Source organism: Alnus glutinosa, chromosome 6, assembly GCF_958979055.1.
Source record: "Alnus glutinosa chromosome 6, dhAlnGlut1.1, whole genome shotgun sequence".
NCBI lineage: Eukaryota > Viridiplantae > Streptophyta > Magnoliopsida > Fagales > Betulaceae > Alnus > Alnus glutinosa.
The window spans coordinates 20,861,746-20,877,420 of record NC_084891.1 but is presented as its reverse complement, the minus strand read 5'-3'; the positions used below and the strand labels follow the sequence as shown (position 1 = coordinate 20,877,420).

The 15,675-nt window shown below is 37.2% G+C and overlaps 1 protein-coding gene across 1 annotated transcript; it reads left to right on the top strand.

Annotated features, from left to right (window-relative positions):
- The first annotated feature begins 3,520 nt into the window (after positions 1 to 3,520).
- LOC133870944 (26S proteasome regulatory subunit 4 homolog B-like) lies at positions 3,521 to 15,161 on the top strand. Its single transcript, XM_062308243.1, has 6 exons — positions 3,521 to 4,064; positions 11,735 to 11,980; positions 13,699 to 13,868; positions 13,949 to 14,165; positions 14,251 to 14,391; positions 14,932 to 15,161. Exons 1-6 carry the CDS (start codon positions 3,588 to 3,590, stop codon positions 15,013 to 15,015), a joined length of 1,335 nt encoding a protein of 444 aa, XP_062164227.1. The 5' UTR covers positions 3,521 to 3,587; the 3' UTR covers positions 15,016 to 15,161.
- The last annotated feature ends 514 nt before the right edge of the window (positions 15,162 to 15,675 follow it).

Sequence of the window (15,675 nt, the reverse complement as noted above, 5' to 3'; positions counted from 1 at the left end):
TACCTTGAAGCATGTTTATAATCTATTTCTTAGAAAAATATAGATCAAATGCACTCTTAACACATTATGGACAAAAAAGTTTCAAAATTAATGTGATGCTTATGCTTAATGCAACTTGCATGAAATAACATGGTTTTTGATAATTGGTTTAACTTAGTTTAGTGGCTATTTTTTTTTTAAAAAAATGGCATTCAATTGACTAATATATATATATTGGTCATATATGTATTTAAATTCCTTTGTAACTAAAATACGGAAAAACCCATTTTATACATTAACCCCGCATGTAATGCAAAATCAGTTTTCCACATGTTTTGGTGACTTTTTTATTTTTGAAATCTAATGCTAACAGCCAAATCCATTTACATACAGTTATTACCCATGATATATGTATTATGTAACACCCCGGTCCCATATTGGGAAGAGATGAATAGCTCACATAGAGTGAATAGTTTATAAAGATACTCATAGGTGCTAAGTCCCACATTGCCTAGTTACTAGGTAAAATTGAGCTTTACAAGGAATTATAGGGAAGCTCCAAATTGACTAATCATTTTGGGGTGAAAGCGCAGATCTGGCTAGCGCTTCTCTGAGTCATTAAAAATTATATCAGAGCCACCGAGTAACACCAGGTCATGTGGTACTAGAGCATCGCATGACATTACCCTGACGAGGACGTCAGGGGTTTAAGGGGGGAGTTTATAACACCCCGGTCTCATATTAAGAAGAGATGAATAGCTCACATAGAGTGAGTGGTTTATAACGATATTTATGGGTGCTAAGTCCCATATTGCCTAACTATTAGTTGAAACTGGGTTTTATAACGAATTTTAGGAAAGCTACAAATTGACTAGTTCTTTTGGGGTGATACCGCAGATTTGGCTAGCGTTTTTTCCTATGTCGTTACATATTATACATTTAATTATATCAAATTACAATGCTTGAAATTGTTGATATAAAATCATATGCTAAGGAATAGGAAATTTGATTCAAATACATTTTGGTTAAGCTATGCACATCACGTTCACACCAAGTCAATGTCCATTAAGAAATTTTTGGATTTGCTTTAGCCTTAAAATGTCACATGCTCAAATGAAAATGTGGAGAAATATATCATTTCATGTAATCAGCTACCAAGAAGAATGTTATGTGTTATTATTCCAAATCAGATTTGCAAGGCTTGTAAAAGCTACTCTTCAATTAATTCATGAAATCGTAAAGTTTAAAAATCAAGAAATGCTTACCAAGAATAGTGTAGCAAGAAGGAAGAGAAATGTTGTTTTCTTTTGCAAAAATGCTTGGTGTAGACATGAGTGATCTTTTGGCTTATGAGTTATTAGCTTTAGAGAAAAAAATGGTGTTTTTTGGGAATGGAATAAATGAATATATGGACGGTAATATCGCAGATATAACTAGCGCTTTACCTGGGTCGTTACATCAAACGTGAAAGCTTTCCTCTTAGAACTAAAACTCCCAAAGAAAAGTCAATTTCTTATTCCCCTCCCACTATTTTCTCACTCTAGAGTTGCTGGTGGTGAGCAAAATGGTTTAGGTTAGTGTTCCTTGGGGTTTTATACAAGTTCCCCCATGTTTTTTTTATAAGTTTTGGACGTTTTATTGTTGCATGCACACTATGACCGTTCGGAAGATATTCATAAATTTCAAAATTCTAAGTGTTTTGAAAAACCAAAATTTTATATGCTCTAATTTGGGCATTCTTAAGTCATAATCGGCAAGGATTTGTTGTATGTTTTTTTAACAATGATTTATTTAAGGATTAGTTGAGACAGCCACATCAACGTTGTGGAATAGTTGTGTGATAAAAATGGGGTTTTTAATAGTCATCTTTTGAAAAATTAGGTTGTGAGTATGACATGTTGTTGGGTTGGAGAAAGCTTTGTTAGCCCACCATTTGGGCCTTGCCAAAGAACAGACATATTAGTTGATTTTTAGATCACATGTACTATGTGAAATCTTCTATTTTTTTCATCTTTCTCTATTTCTATGTTGTAGGTACAACATTTGAATCAATAGATAACTTTTCTTTTAACATTTGTATGAATAGATATTATTACATTCCTGAGGAAAATTTTGAATTGGATCCCAAAATGATGGGTTGGTGTGAGCTTATCCATGCAATTCCACGTTCGAATAATAATTCATTTTCTGAAAGATCCTGATTTTCATAAATTAGCAGGTTAGTGTGAGCTTATCCATGTGATTGTACTTTCAAATAGGAATCTATTTTTTGGAAGATCTCATCTTTTCGTGCTTTGGTGGGTCTCCAAGATCCTTTCGATGACTTATGTTGTGTTAAAGGGATATTTATGATCCAATATGATCCATTCAATTGCATAAAGCCCGCGGTGGCAAAAGAGTCGGAGAAAGTATAAAACAAAGAATTATTTTCTATTATATTAATATTAGTTAACAATCTTGTACTACGAAATTGTTGATTGAATATTGATTCGGATGCTCAATTATGGATGAGAAAAGACTAAAACAGCACGTGTGTGACCTATGCGACATTTTATATTGAATAATGTTATATTCTATATTTTTATCTCACAATGTTAACGTGACAGTGACAACCAATCTAGTATTGTGTAATAGTTGCAGGATAAAATTATAGTTTATAACATTACTTCTTTTTATTTATTAGATTGAAGGATATAATTGAAATTTCAATAAAAATTTAACATAAAATTTGATGGAGGGATTAAAATGAAATTAAAATTTTTATTTAAAGATTGTGTTGTAACGATTTACAAATAAAATGAGCGATAGTTCCAAGATAAAGTATAACAGACAAAGTTTTCCATCAAATTGTGTTGGAACAACTTTCTCTAATTCAATCTATAAAATTGATCCTTTAAGCATGTGAAAAATACATTATTATTATTATTATTATTAATAACATTGACAAAGTTAGATAAATTTTATTAAAAAAAATTGTGTATTTCATATGCTATTAAAAAAAAAGTAACATATGTCATTTTTATAGATTAAGTCGGAGGATACCCAATTTAAAGAAAATTTTTATTCAAATATAATTTATCGTAAACGTTTAACATGAAGAATGATTTGGCAAAAAAAAAAAAAAATCTGCTTAAACCATTGAGAAGGTCTTCTATGGTTGATAATTTCGCAGAGATATGATACATTGTCACCATAAGACATAATTTTTTATCATTTTTGCTCACGTGGCAGTTTTTACTTTTATTTTTTATTTAAAAAACAAATCTTAAATCTAGCTAGGCAATCACCTTACTAAATGAATAAGGTGGTAAAAGGTTATATTAAAATGACAAAAAAAAATCATATCTCAATTTGCAAGAGAATGTCCAAATTACCAAAGATTCCCGCCACCGAACAACTCAAAAATGCCCACCCAAGAAGGAGGAAAAAAATAAAATAAAATAAAATAAATAAAAAAGAAAGAAAGAAAAGAAGAAAAAACTAATCCCCTCCCTCAAGCAACCCCCCTTTGGCCTTTAACACACGCACTCTATAAAAACACACTAAAATCCCCTCCCTCAAGCAACACCCTTTACACACACTCTCTCTCTCAGAAAACCTTGAAGAAAATGGGTCAGGCTCCATCTGGCGGGCTGAATCGCCCGGGCGGCGACCGCAAACACGACGACGGCAAAAAAAAGGAGAAGAAATACGAGCCGGCGGCGCCTCCCTCCCGCGTGGGCCGCAAGCAGCGCAAGCAAAAGGGCCCTGAGGCGGCGGGCCGGCTCCCCAACGTGACTCCTCTGACCAAGTGCAAGCTCCGCCTCCTGAAGCTGGAGCGCATCAAAGACTATCTCCTGATGGAGGAGGAGTTCGTGGCCAACCAGGAGAGGCTCAAGCCCCACGAGGAGAAGAACGAGGAGGACCGCTCCAAGGTTGACGATCTCCGTGGCACCCCCATGAGCGTCGGCAATCTCGAGGAACTCATCGACGAGAATCACGCCATTGTCTCGTCCTCGGTTGGGCCCGAGTACTACGTCGGGATCCTCTCGTTTGTGGATAAGGATCAGCTGGAGCCCGGATGCGCCATTCTTATGCACAACAAGGTTTGCTTTTGTTGCTGATTTTTTTTTTTTTTAGTTTCAAATTGGCTTTAGAAGTTGATATTGGAATTTAAGGACTGTGGGTTTGGCCAACTCTTAAAGGATCAAAATATATTTACGGTGGTTATTGAAAGGTTAAACCCTATATATAAAACATTTAATTTAGACTTCTATGGTAATCACAACCAGACGAGAAATTGAAAGACACTGGAATAATAATAATAAAGGAGGAATACATGTTTTGTTAAATGAGGATTATTCAATATACCTCAATTTAAGCGGATCTTCATGCACGATCTCACGAACTAGAGCTCTTCTTCGTCACCTAGGACTCTACTAGAGTCTCCTTAGAATTTCTACACTTCGAAATCTAGGGCTAGTGATGATTACCTTAGATATTATGGATGTAGAGAGAGGAACAATATTTTTCTAATTTTTTTGAGTGCTCTTCTAAAACGTAGAACTTTTCTACGAGAGTCCTAAGAAGAGAGAAATTTAGCAACTCAAAATAGTGGTTTTAATCCAAATTAGTGGGGAGTTATCAAATAACCACCTCACCTACTATTTGATAATCCTTGAAAGATTATCTCAATTTGAATTATAACTCTGCTAACCCCTGTGGTTGCTCCGTGTGCCAATTTAATTTCCATCTCACACCCACATTGGGTGCATTTTCATAAACTGTCTCCTCTTGATCTCTCATCCAATCATCTCCTCATTCAAAAAATAAAGTGTGCGACGTAACAAGAAGGCATAGGGCAAGAGTGCTATGTTAACTCACCATCTAACTAACATAGCACATCACTCATTTTATCTCGTCCATCCCTCATGAGTTTACATCTCAAACCAATGCTCAACCATGTACCATCAAATGTGCTCATGATTATATCAACAATAAAAATGACGTATTCGCTTGAGCTATGAGCGCCATAAAATAAAGGTGTGCTTCAAACAGTCTACCCTAAACACTCACATCAACTCGTTTAGACTTGACCGCTTTCCTAGACATGCTCCATGGGACCGTATTAATCATGGTCCTAATATAACGTGCTATGGTAGCGACATCGAGTATCTACTTCATGACATAGTTCCAGGTTCAAAGGGCATAGAATAGACAATCCTTTTGGTCCATTAGGGCTCACATAGTGATAGAGCAGGGATCCATCCAGTCACTTTCTTTATTGGTCGTCTATAGCACATACAATATGAAATGTATGCTACTATGGAGCTCCCATTCAATTGGGCTTGTCACACTCAAACGTTGTATGAATCTTAGTCTAGTCTCCATAAAGGCGCCCTAACTTGAGTTTCTTAGCACAATCGCTTGTCGAGTGCCTGTCTAAGATCTCACATTCGGCTTTATTTAGGCTTTATGAAGTTGTGAAAAAACTTCATGTGCTACTCTTATAAGTCTCATCTTAACCAAACTAAGGCCACATTCCAATAATTTATCTTGCACGTGCCTGAAGTGCCAAGATAATTACTTGCTCACTTTCTAATTGGCAAAATAATCATTTTGTCTCATCCTACTTGCTATTCAAGTGCTGGGGTGATCATTCATGTGAGTGGATTGATCTTAGCCTTATGATGCGTTGATAATGTGTGCTCTACATACAATATCAACCAAATCACAAAATGAAGTAAAATGAAAAATTTCATTAATGCAAAAGATACTAATTATTGCAAATGTCCAGTAAGGTATCCTCAAGACAACACATCAAATCCTACAAAGTTCCAGGCTCCTTACATGAGTCCGAAAAACATTTAGCAGAAGCCTTGGTAAGAGGATCAATTACCATCCTTATAGTAGAGATATGTTGTGGGATCACCTCACCTCGCGCAACAACATCACAAATGTAATGAAACCGAATGCCTATGTGTTGGTCTTGCCATCGTATTTGGGATCCTTGGCATATGCCAAACTTGCTATACTGTCATTATATATCTTAACGGCATCATCTACAAGAGTCGTAACCCCTAGGCGCTAAAAGAATCTCCTCAACCAAACAACCTCTTGTAGCTACTGAACAAGCAACCAAACAGCCTCTTGTAGCTACTAAACAAGCAACATACTCTGACTCCATCGTGGACAAAGCAATGCATGATTGTTTCTTACTGCACCAAGAAACAGCCTCGCCACTAAGTATAAATGTGTAACCCATAGTGGATTTAGTCTCATCTCTATCGCTGACCCAGCCAGGATCACTATATCCTTTTAATCTTAAATCCCCACCTTAATAGCAAATAATGAGACTCGATGCCCCACAAAGGTATCGGAAAATCCTCTTAACTGCTTGCCAATGACCAGGTCTTGCTTTACTCTAATAACGTCTGATCATAACAACTACAAAGCAGATGTCTAGTCTTGTACACAACATAGCGTACATCAGACTTCCAACCGCACTCGCATAGGGAATCTTAACCATTTCTTTCTGTTCTTCATCATTTTTAGGGCAATGGTAAAAGCTCAATGCACATCCCTTCTCGATTGGAGTGTATGGGTTTGGAATTGTGCATACGAAATTGCTCTAAAACCTTCTTGATGTAAGTCTCTTGAGACAAGCCAAGAAGTTTTCTAGATTGATCTCTCAGGATCTTAACTTCGAGCACATAATTTACTTCTCCTATGTCCATCTCAAAAGTAGAGGACAACCACCATTTGGTGGCAAAAATCATCTCCATATAATTTTCAGCTAATATAAGGTCATCTACATACAAAGATAGAGTCAGAAAACTCTTCTCCATACGTGACATACACATAATGGTCACCCTCCAACATTTCGAAACCAATCGAAGTAATGGTTTGATGAAATCTGGTACCACTGTCTAGACGATTGTTGAAGGCCATAAATGGAACATTTAAGACGGCATACTTTCCACTCTTGTCCCTAAACCTCAAAACCAACAGGTTGATCCATATAGAGCGCCTTGTCTAGTTTTCCATTGAGAAATGATAGCTTCACATCTATTTGAAAAAGTTCAAAATCTAAATGTGAAACTATAGCTAAAATGAGGCGAATAGAGGTAGATCTCACCGCCAGGGAGAATTTCTCTTCATAATCTACACCTTCCCTTTGGGTATAGCCCTTCACCACGAGACAAGCTTATACTTTTCAACTGATCCATTTGCCTTGCGTTTGATTTTCAAGATCCATTTGTTTCCAATGGTCTTACGCCCAGGCAGAAGTTCAACTAAGTCCCAGAATTGGTTCCTTGCCATGGAACTCATCTCATCTCTCAAAGTAGCCAACCACTCATTTGAAGCAGGTCACGTTAATGCTTCCTCATAAGAAGCAGGCTCATCAAGGTCACACAAAGCACACATGAAAGACTGCCCCTTCAATCTTGAAATGACGATAGAGAATGATTCCGCGTTTGCTTCTATTTAATTGAGAACCTTGTGAGTTACTCTCACCGTACCGTCACTAAGAGGTAAGTCACTCCCACTATCTTTGGCAATTTCAGGATGAAATTGAGATTCTCATCAATGCTAGGAAAATCATTCTCGATCAATATGACATCATGTGTCTTTATCTCAGTAATTCCTCCATTGGGATGTTCACCACACATTACATAACTCTTTGAGCTTTTTGAATATCTTATAAATATATGTTTATTTGCTCTAGGGCCAAGTTTTCCATACTTTTGGGAAGTGTTGTGAATATATCCCCCACAACCCCAAGGCTGCATATGCTCCAAATTTGGTTTTGTGTCATTCCATAATTCATATGGGATTGTGGGAACTAACTTAGAAGGCACACAATTGATGATGTAAAATAACATCCCCCCAAAATGATATTGGGAGGTTAGTTTGTGCCATCATCGATCTAATCATTTCTAATAAGGTACAATTCTGGAGTGCTAGGAATGGTTAACTGTCAACATACCCTTTTTTCCTCACACAGTGCCTGAAACTGATTAGACAAATATTTTTGCCCACAATCAGTTTGCAGAATTTTTAAATTCCTTTCTTTCTGATTTTCAACCTCTGTTATAAAGCTCTTGAAGTAGTTCAATGCTTCAAAGCGATGGGAGATCAAATAAATGAAACTGAACCGTGACTGTCTATAAAAGTTGAGAAAATAGGAGGCGCCATGGCGCGCCATTACATTCGTGGGTCTGCAAATGTCACATTGGACTAGCTCTAAAGGATAAGATGCCCTAGGGTGCCTTTCCAAAAGGTTTCCTACAAGTTTTCCTAGCTAAATAAGGCTCACACACAGGTAGGCTTACATTAGCGAGAGACCCCAGTAGGCCTTCTCTAGCTAGTCTAACCATTCTATCTTTTCCTATGTATCCTAGTCTAGCATGCCATTTCAAAGAATTAGAAACAATATCATCATTATAAGCCATAAAGGAAAAACAAGAATTATCCAAATCTAACATAAAGAAACCATTTGAAAGAAAGCATGTCCATACAAGCCTTATTCAAATAGAAGTCCAACTAAGGGCCATCACAATAAAAACTAAAACTAAGTTCTAGCATGGTAATAGCTGAAAATAGATTACATTGAACACTTTGTGCATAAAGCACATCATGAAGAAGCAACGAGCGTCCTTGATACATCTTGAGGTGGTAGATTTCAACTCCAAGCACTTCTTCTTGAGACTCACTACCCAATATAACGTAGTGTCTTTTGTAATCTATGAACTCAACTCAATCTCGAGCTACATTTAGTTGCTCTTGTGTTTACAATCCATTCAGGGATTGAGTGAGCAATAAAAACATGTGAAAAAATATGAGTAATGAGAGAGTTGTGTTTAGTGGATACATTCTTTGGCTTAGTGGACTCACAAGTGAAGTGACCCACCTTTCCATAGTTATATAGCATTTCATCTTGGACTTGTCTTTCTTGCCAGTGCACTTACCTCTGCAACGCTTTGCTATCTTTCCATCTCTTGGCTCATGGTTTTTTGTCCAACAGATCTCCCATGTGTCTTGCACTTAGACTTCAATGCCTAGCTTAGGCAACAAGGAAAGTTGCACAATGCGCCTGCAAATGCTTCGCCTCTAGCTCCATGTCAAGATATATCAACAAAAGTTTTAATATCATGGTTGTGTTAGAACGAGCTTCATTTCCCCCCCCCCAACAAAAAAAAAAAACAAAAAAGTTGGTTCGGGCAAAGAGCGTATCACAACTGTAACATGTTGCTCATCATTGAGATTATTACCAGTAGGCTTTAGGTCCTGAATTATGGCGGAGATCGTTCTTAGATGCTCAGCCATTGTATGCTTAGGGTCCATGACATACTGCTTGAACTTCAAAGTAAGAGCGCAAAACCTAGTTCCTGGTGTCCCTCCATAGTCAATTTTCAGCAGGCTCCACATATCTTGGATTCTTGGGCAATTGTGTGGTTCTCAAACTCCCTAATGAGATCATCGTGCATGTTGCTAAGCATAGTAGGCTTGCAATTTATGTTTGTGTTTCGGGTTGACTCATGGGTCAACCCGAACACGGCCCATTTAGTTAACCGGGTCAAACTCCTAAACCCTAACATGACCCATTTGAATAAGCGGATGACACGACATGACCCGCCTAACTTGTTTAATAAACATGCCGTGTTGGGTTGACATGACCCACCCAGCATAACCCATCTGATAAACAGGTCGTGTTGGGTTGATTCAAACACGATATGTTTGACCAGTTTCAACTTGTATATATATATATATATATATATATATATATATATATATATATATATATATATATATGAATTTTATATCAAAATTAATTTATATGAACTTTAGCCTTTCAGTGTTTTGTTTTTTAAATGTAAACAAAATCTAATTTAATTTATGTGGGTCACCTATGGATTAAGCGAGTTGACTCGGGATTGACCTATTTATTAAACGAGTTAATTCGGGTCGATTCGAATTGACCCAAACTCAATTATACAAAACTCTAATATGCTAATTTCATGTTGAATTTGTGTCGGATTCGTTGGTTGTATTTAAAATTGGATATGTTTGTGTTTCGGGTTGACTCATGGGTCAACCCGAACACGGCCCATTTAATTAATCGGGTCAAACTCCTAAACCCTAACACCACCCATTTGAATAAGCGGATGACACGATATGACCCGCCTAACTTGTTTAATAAACATGCCGTGTTGGGTTGACATGACCCACCCAGCATAACCCATCTGATAAACAGGTCGTGTTGGGTTGATTCAAACACGATATGTTTTACCAGTTTCAACTTGTATATATATATATATATATATATATATATATATATATATAACTTTAGCCTTTTAGTTTTTTGTTTTTTAAATGTAAAAAAAATCTAATTTAATTTATGCGGGTCACCTATGGATTAAGCGAGTTGACCCGGGATTGACCTATTTATGAAACGAGTTAATTCGGGTCGATTCGAATTGACCCAAACTCAATTATACAAAACTCTAATATGCTAATTTCATGTTGGATTTGTGTCGGATTTGTTGGTTGTATTTAAAATTGCCAGCCCTAAAGCCTAGTAAGATGCGCACACTGATCTTTCTTAACCCAAGTCTGATAGGCTTCAATGTCACTGCGATGTTGGGTTGTATTCCCATTTTTAGGTTGGGACCGTTGGGTCATGCTATGGGTCAAGGTTTCTATAGCTGTTCATTAAGCAGATCTTAGATTTTCCTATGCCACATGTCAAAGTCGGTCCCATTTAGTTTCTCTCCCTTGGTAAGGTCAACAACTACAAGAACATGAAATTCCTTACCACATAACAAGATTGCAAATTTCCCAAAGCTAGTAATCATCTCCCACTTTGTAAGTCAGAACATCACATCTAACTGATTTCGAACAAAATTTAAGGAGGATTTTAACATATCATAATTCACAAGTTAAAAATATGCGTACATGTGTCCATACATCTTGCGCTCAATACTCCCTATACAAGCCACAAAACTTTACCATATTTTAGGATCATGTTACTGACATTTTAAGAGATAGAATTATGTAACAAATTCAGCCCAACTCCAATTCAAACTGAGTTTTAAAAAATATGGTATATTATTCCTTTCATGCTCATAGACCCATTCTAGCATATTAGAGATCATATAAACACATTCATAAGGGCAAAAACAAGCATAACCTACTAATGTTAAATGAGGGTTATTTAATATACTTCAATCCAAGCGAATCTTCCACAGCTTGGATTCATTGCCTGTCTTGCAACCCACGTCCAATGCATGATATCACAGAACTAGAGCTCTTCTTCGTCACATAGGAGGCTACTAGAGTCTCCTTTAGAATTTTCACACTTCAAATTCTAGGGCCAGTGATGATTACCGTAGAAATTATGGATGTAGAGATAGGAACAATATTTTTCTTAATATTTTTGAGTAATCTTCTAAAACGTACATTCAGTCTTTTTAAAAACAACATAGAATCTCTCTACTAGAGTCTGAAGAAGGGAGAAGTTCTAGTAGAGAGAAATTTAGCAACTCAAAATAGTGAAGTCCTATTATAATCCAAATTAGTGGGGAGTTATCAAATAACGACCTCACCCACTATTTGATATTCCTTAAAGGATGATCTCAATTTGAATTATAACTCTACTAACCCATGTGGAAGTTCCTGGGGTCAATTTAATTTCCAGCAGGTTTAAATACCCATCAATTACGTCTCCCATGAAATTTTGAATGCTAATTTGTGTTGTTTACGCTCTGTTCAGGTCCTTTCTGTGGTTGGGCTTCTTCAAGATGAGGTTGATCCCATGGTGTCTGTGATGAAAGTTGAGAAGGCTCCACTGGAGTCGTATGCTGACATAGGTGGGTTAGATGCCCAGATTCAGGAAATCAAAGAAGCAGTGGAACTTCCTCTTACTCATCCTGAATTGTATGAAGATATTGGTATCAAACCCCCCAAAGGAGTCATACTATATGGGGAGCCTGGGACAGGGAAAACTTTGCTTGCCAAGGTGCATATTTATGTTATATATTTTAAGTTTGTGGTTGTGGTTGTGACTTATCAAAAAAAAAGTTTGTGGTTGTGGTTGTGGTTGTGTTTGTGATTTATTTTTGTCCCCCCATAGGGCTTGATGAGCTTAGGTTACAAGCTTCAGCACACCTTTTTCCTCCATGCTAAATGTCATTTGTAGGATAGATCTCCTTTATTGGCATTAATTTCATCATTATGTATTGGTTTTAGTAACTATATGTATGATGTTGTGCACAATGAATTTAGTCGGTGGTGTTTTAAGAAAGTTATTGTTATGAGGGGGACAGAAAAAAGAATTAAGTTCAGGTGCAAGTTATATTATTCTTTTCCATGGGGTTTCAAAGTTCAATGTACCAAGACTCATCAAGTTTAGGTATCAATATCTTTTCAGGGAGTATAACTTTTTTTTTTTTTTTTTTTGGGGGGGGGGGGGGGGGGGGGGTGCTACTATTTTTTGTAGCCTGTGATTGAATTGCACTTTTGATCATGGAATCTAACATTCCCTCCAGCATCTACATTCTTAGGAAAATGATGCCTGAGAATCTAGATTCCCAGAAATGTGACTATTCCCACGTTTAAGAATTATGAATATGATAAGATTCTTGGGAATATGAGATTCATATGTTTGGTTTATTCCTAGGCATCTTGTAGGAATTGTTTATTCTTTCCAAAATATCCTTATATACGTTTTGTCCAAATTTTCCTTACAATTGGCACGTTTTACTACCAACAAAAAGAAACATGTCTAGACCTTTATCTTATAAATTTCATTTATTGGAGTAAGTTTTTATATATATGGCATGCACAACGCAAGAGGCTTAATCTTGTTGAGGTTGGATGTGAAAAAATTTACTGCTTCGCATTCAAGGTTCTATCAGAACAAAGCTACAGCTTTAGTTTTTCAGCTTGCTAGAAAGTTGGTACACCAGAATTTCAAAAGAGAACGGTGAAAAACAGAGAGATAGTGGGGGTTCTTTGAGTGACAAAGGAACAAGTACAGTCCTCATTGAAGGCAAAGATGAATCCTTCCCAGCTTGTAAGCTCTGTTTAGTCTTGAGGGATCTGAATATAGTTTCAGTTCAACTGGCAATATTCAGTAACTGGGTCGAGTTCAGTGTTAGTGTGCTCAAGGGAGAGGGAGAGAGTTAGTGCGCATGAGAGAGCTCAATTTGGGCATTCTTGTCATTTAAGAAAAACGTAAACATTCCCAAGGCAAGGGGTATCCACATTCCAACCTCTCTAGAAGGGAATCCACATTCCCAGCAAAAGAGGGTTGGGAGGTAATCTACATTCCCTTGGGAATATGGATTCCCATCTCTTTAGAAGGGAATCCACATTCCCAGCAAAATAGGTTTGGGAGGTAATATACATTCAATTGGGAATGTGGATTCCCTCCACTTAAGTGTAACCAAACGAGGTAGTATTTTAGGATTCTCAAGAACCCTAAAAGATTACCCCCATCCAAACGCCCCATAAGTAGACTTTGTTTGTGAGTATTGCCATCTACATGTTGGATAGTCAGTTTGGCTCTTGCTTTCAGATTGTGCTGGAATATCCCTTTCTCCATGGTATTCAATCAACATATAAAACGTGCACGTTGACTATCTGCATGGAATTCAGTCACCATGGATTTTCCTGCATGTTGACCCGTTTTAGATGTTGCTTGGGGACTGATTATTCTCTTATATTGTATTTCAGGCAGTGGCTAACTCAACAGCAGCAACTTTCTTGCGTGTGGTCGGAAGTGAATTAATTCAGAAATACTTGGGTGATGGGCCTAAATTAGTCAGGGAACTCTTTCGAGTTGCGGATGACCTTTCACCATCAATTGTCTTCATTGATGAGATTGATGCAGTAGGCACAAAAAGGTACTCTAGTTAATATAGCACTGTCATATATCTCGTATGCAACCCTTTTGATCTCATTGTTACTTATCTATGTTTCCCAGGTATGATGCACATTCAGGTGGTGAACGTGAGATTCAGCGGACTATGCTGGAATTGCTGAACCAGTTAGATGGTTTTGATTCAAGAGGAGATGTCAAAGTAATTCTTGCTACAAATAGAATTGAAAGTCTTGATCCCGCCTTGCTGCGTCCTGGTCGAATTGACAGGAAGATTGAGTTCCCTCTGCCTGACATAAAAACAAGGAGGCGCATTTTCCAGGTACTTTGGGTAAAATACGTGTAGAAATGGACTACCATTGTGAATATATAGTCTTATCGCGATGTGTTTGATTTTGGGAATGCAGATACACACATCAAGAATGACATTGGCAGATGATGTCAACTTAGAAGAGTTTGTGATGACTAAAGATGAATTTTCTGGGGCTGATATCAAAGCAATTTGTACCGAGGCTGGCTTGCTTGCTTTAAGAGAGCGCCGTATGAAGGTGACACATATACATTATTTTCTTCTTTGTCCTAACACTTACATACTTGAAAATCAACTTGTTCTGGACCTCTCTGCTCCCTCCAACCCAATAAAAAAATGATGTGGAACTTGTCATTGCCTGCCAGGCTGATTCTATTTAATGTCAATTTCATTTCACATTCACGGTGTACACTAGATTTTGCAGCGTGTGCTTCAATACCTGCTTGGAGGGTAGGGTGATGGATCTACGAATGTAAAGTAGCAACTCTTGCAGACATGAGCGCATGCATTTTAAAATCATCATTTTTTCTTTTCTTTTTCTCATGAATTTCTGGAGTTTGAATAGCTGCCTAGCTTCTATTTTCTAACTCATATGGTATGCCGTTTTCTGGGCATTAGTCTCCACAAAGTATGCGTTATCGTTGATTGATTTATTGCCTTATCGTTGACATTTTCGGGTCTGCATCATCACACATCAGCGGATTGATTTATTGCGTCTTCCTGGGATTAGCTCACTTTAATTGTTGGACATGATTTGATTTGACTTGATTTGCTGCAGGTAACACACGTAGACTTCAAGAAAGCCAAGGAGAAGGTGATGTTCAAAAAGAAAGAAGGGGTGCCAGAAGGCCTCTATATGTAAAAGACAGCTAGTTCTGTCGAGGGCGGACAAACATATTCATCTTTCTTCTTCCTTCTTCCTTCTTTTAGCTGTTGGTGTCAAATTTACTTTACTTTTAACATGAAATATTTTGTTGCAGTGGAATTTTAAAGAGCGATATTGGACAATGTGGCAAGGTACACATCTAGGGCTTTTTAGATCATACAACATCAGCTTAGGATATTATTACCTAAGAATTCTAAATGAAAGGGTTCCGACTTCCGATCTCATGATAAAAGTTGGAGCAATGGTGGGCAAATTTACTGCTATCCCCATTGTATCCACGTGGTTGTAGCCAAATAAGCCTCACGCAATGCATGTTTAAGTGCAATTTTAGCCTCACCTCCGAGATATGTATTGGTCATTTTTTGAAGACTTGTTTGATGCTAACGTATAATTGGTTGCATTTGGAAATCTTTAACGGTATAAATATATCCTATCGAATATAAAATATTTCTTTTTTTTTTTTTTGGTAAAATGGTTTGATTATTTTTAAAAGCATAAAAGCATTCTTTGTTTATCCCGGTGAACGTTTACACTACAGGTCTACGACTCATACTAGACACCATTTCCTTTCCTGTTAGTATCAGCCTCGTTTGAACCATTCTCACGTGTACAGAGACGGAGGGAGAGGAGGATAGG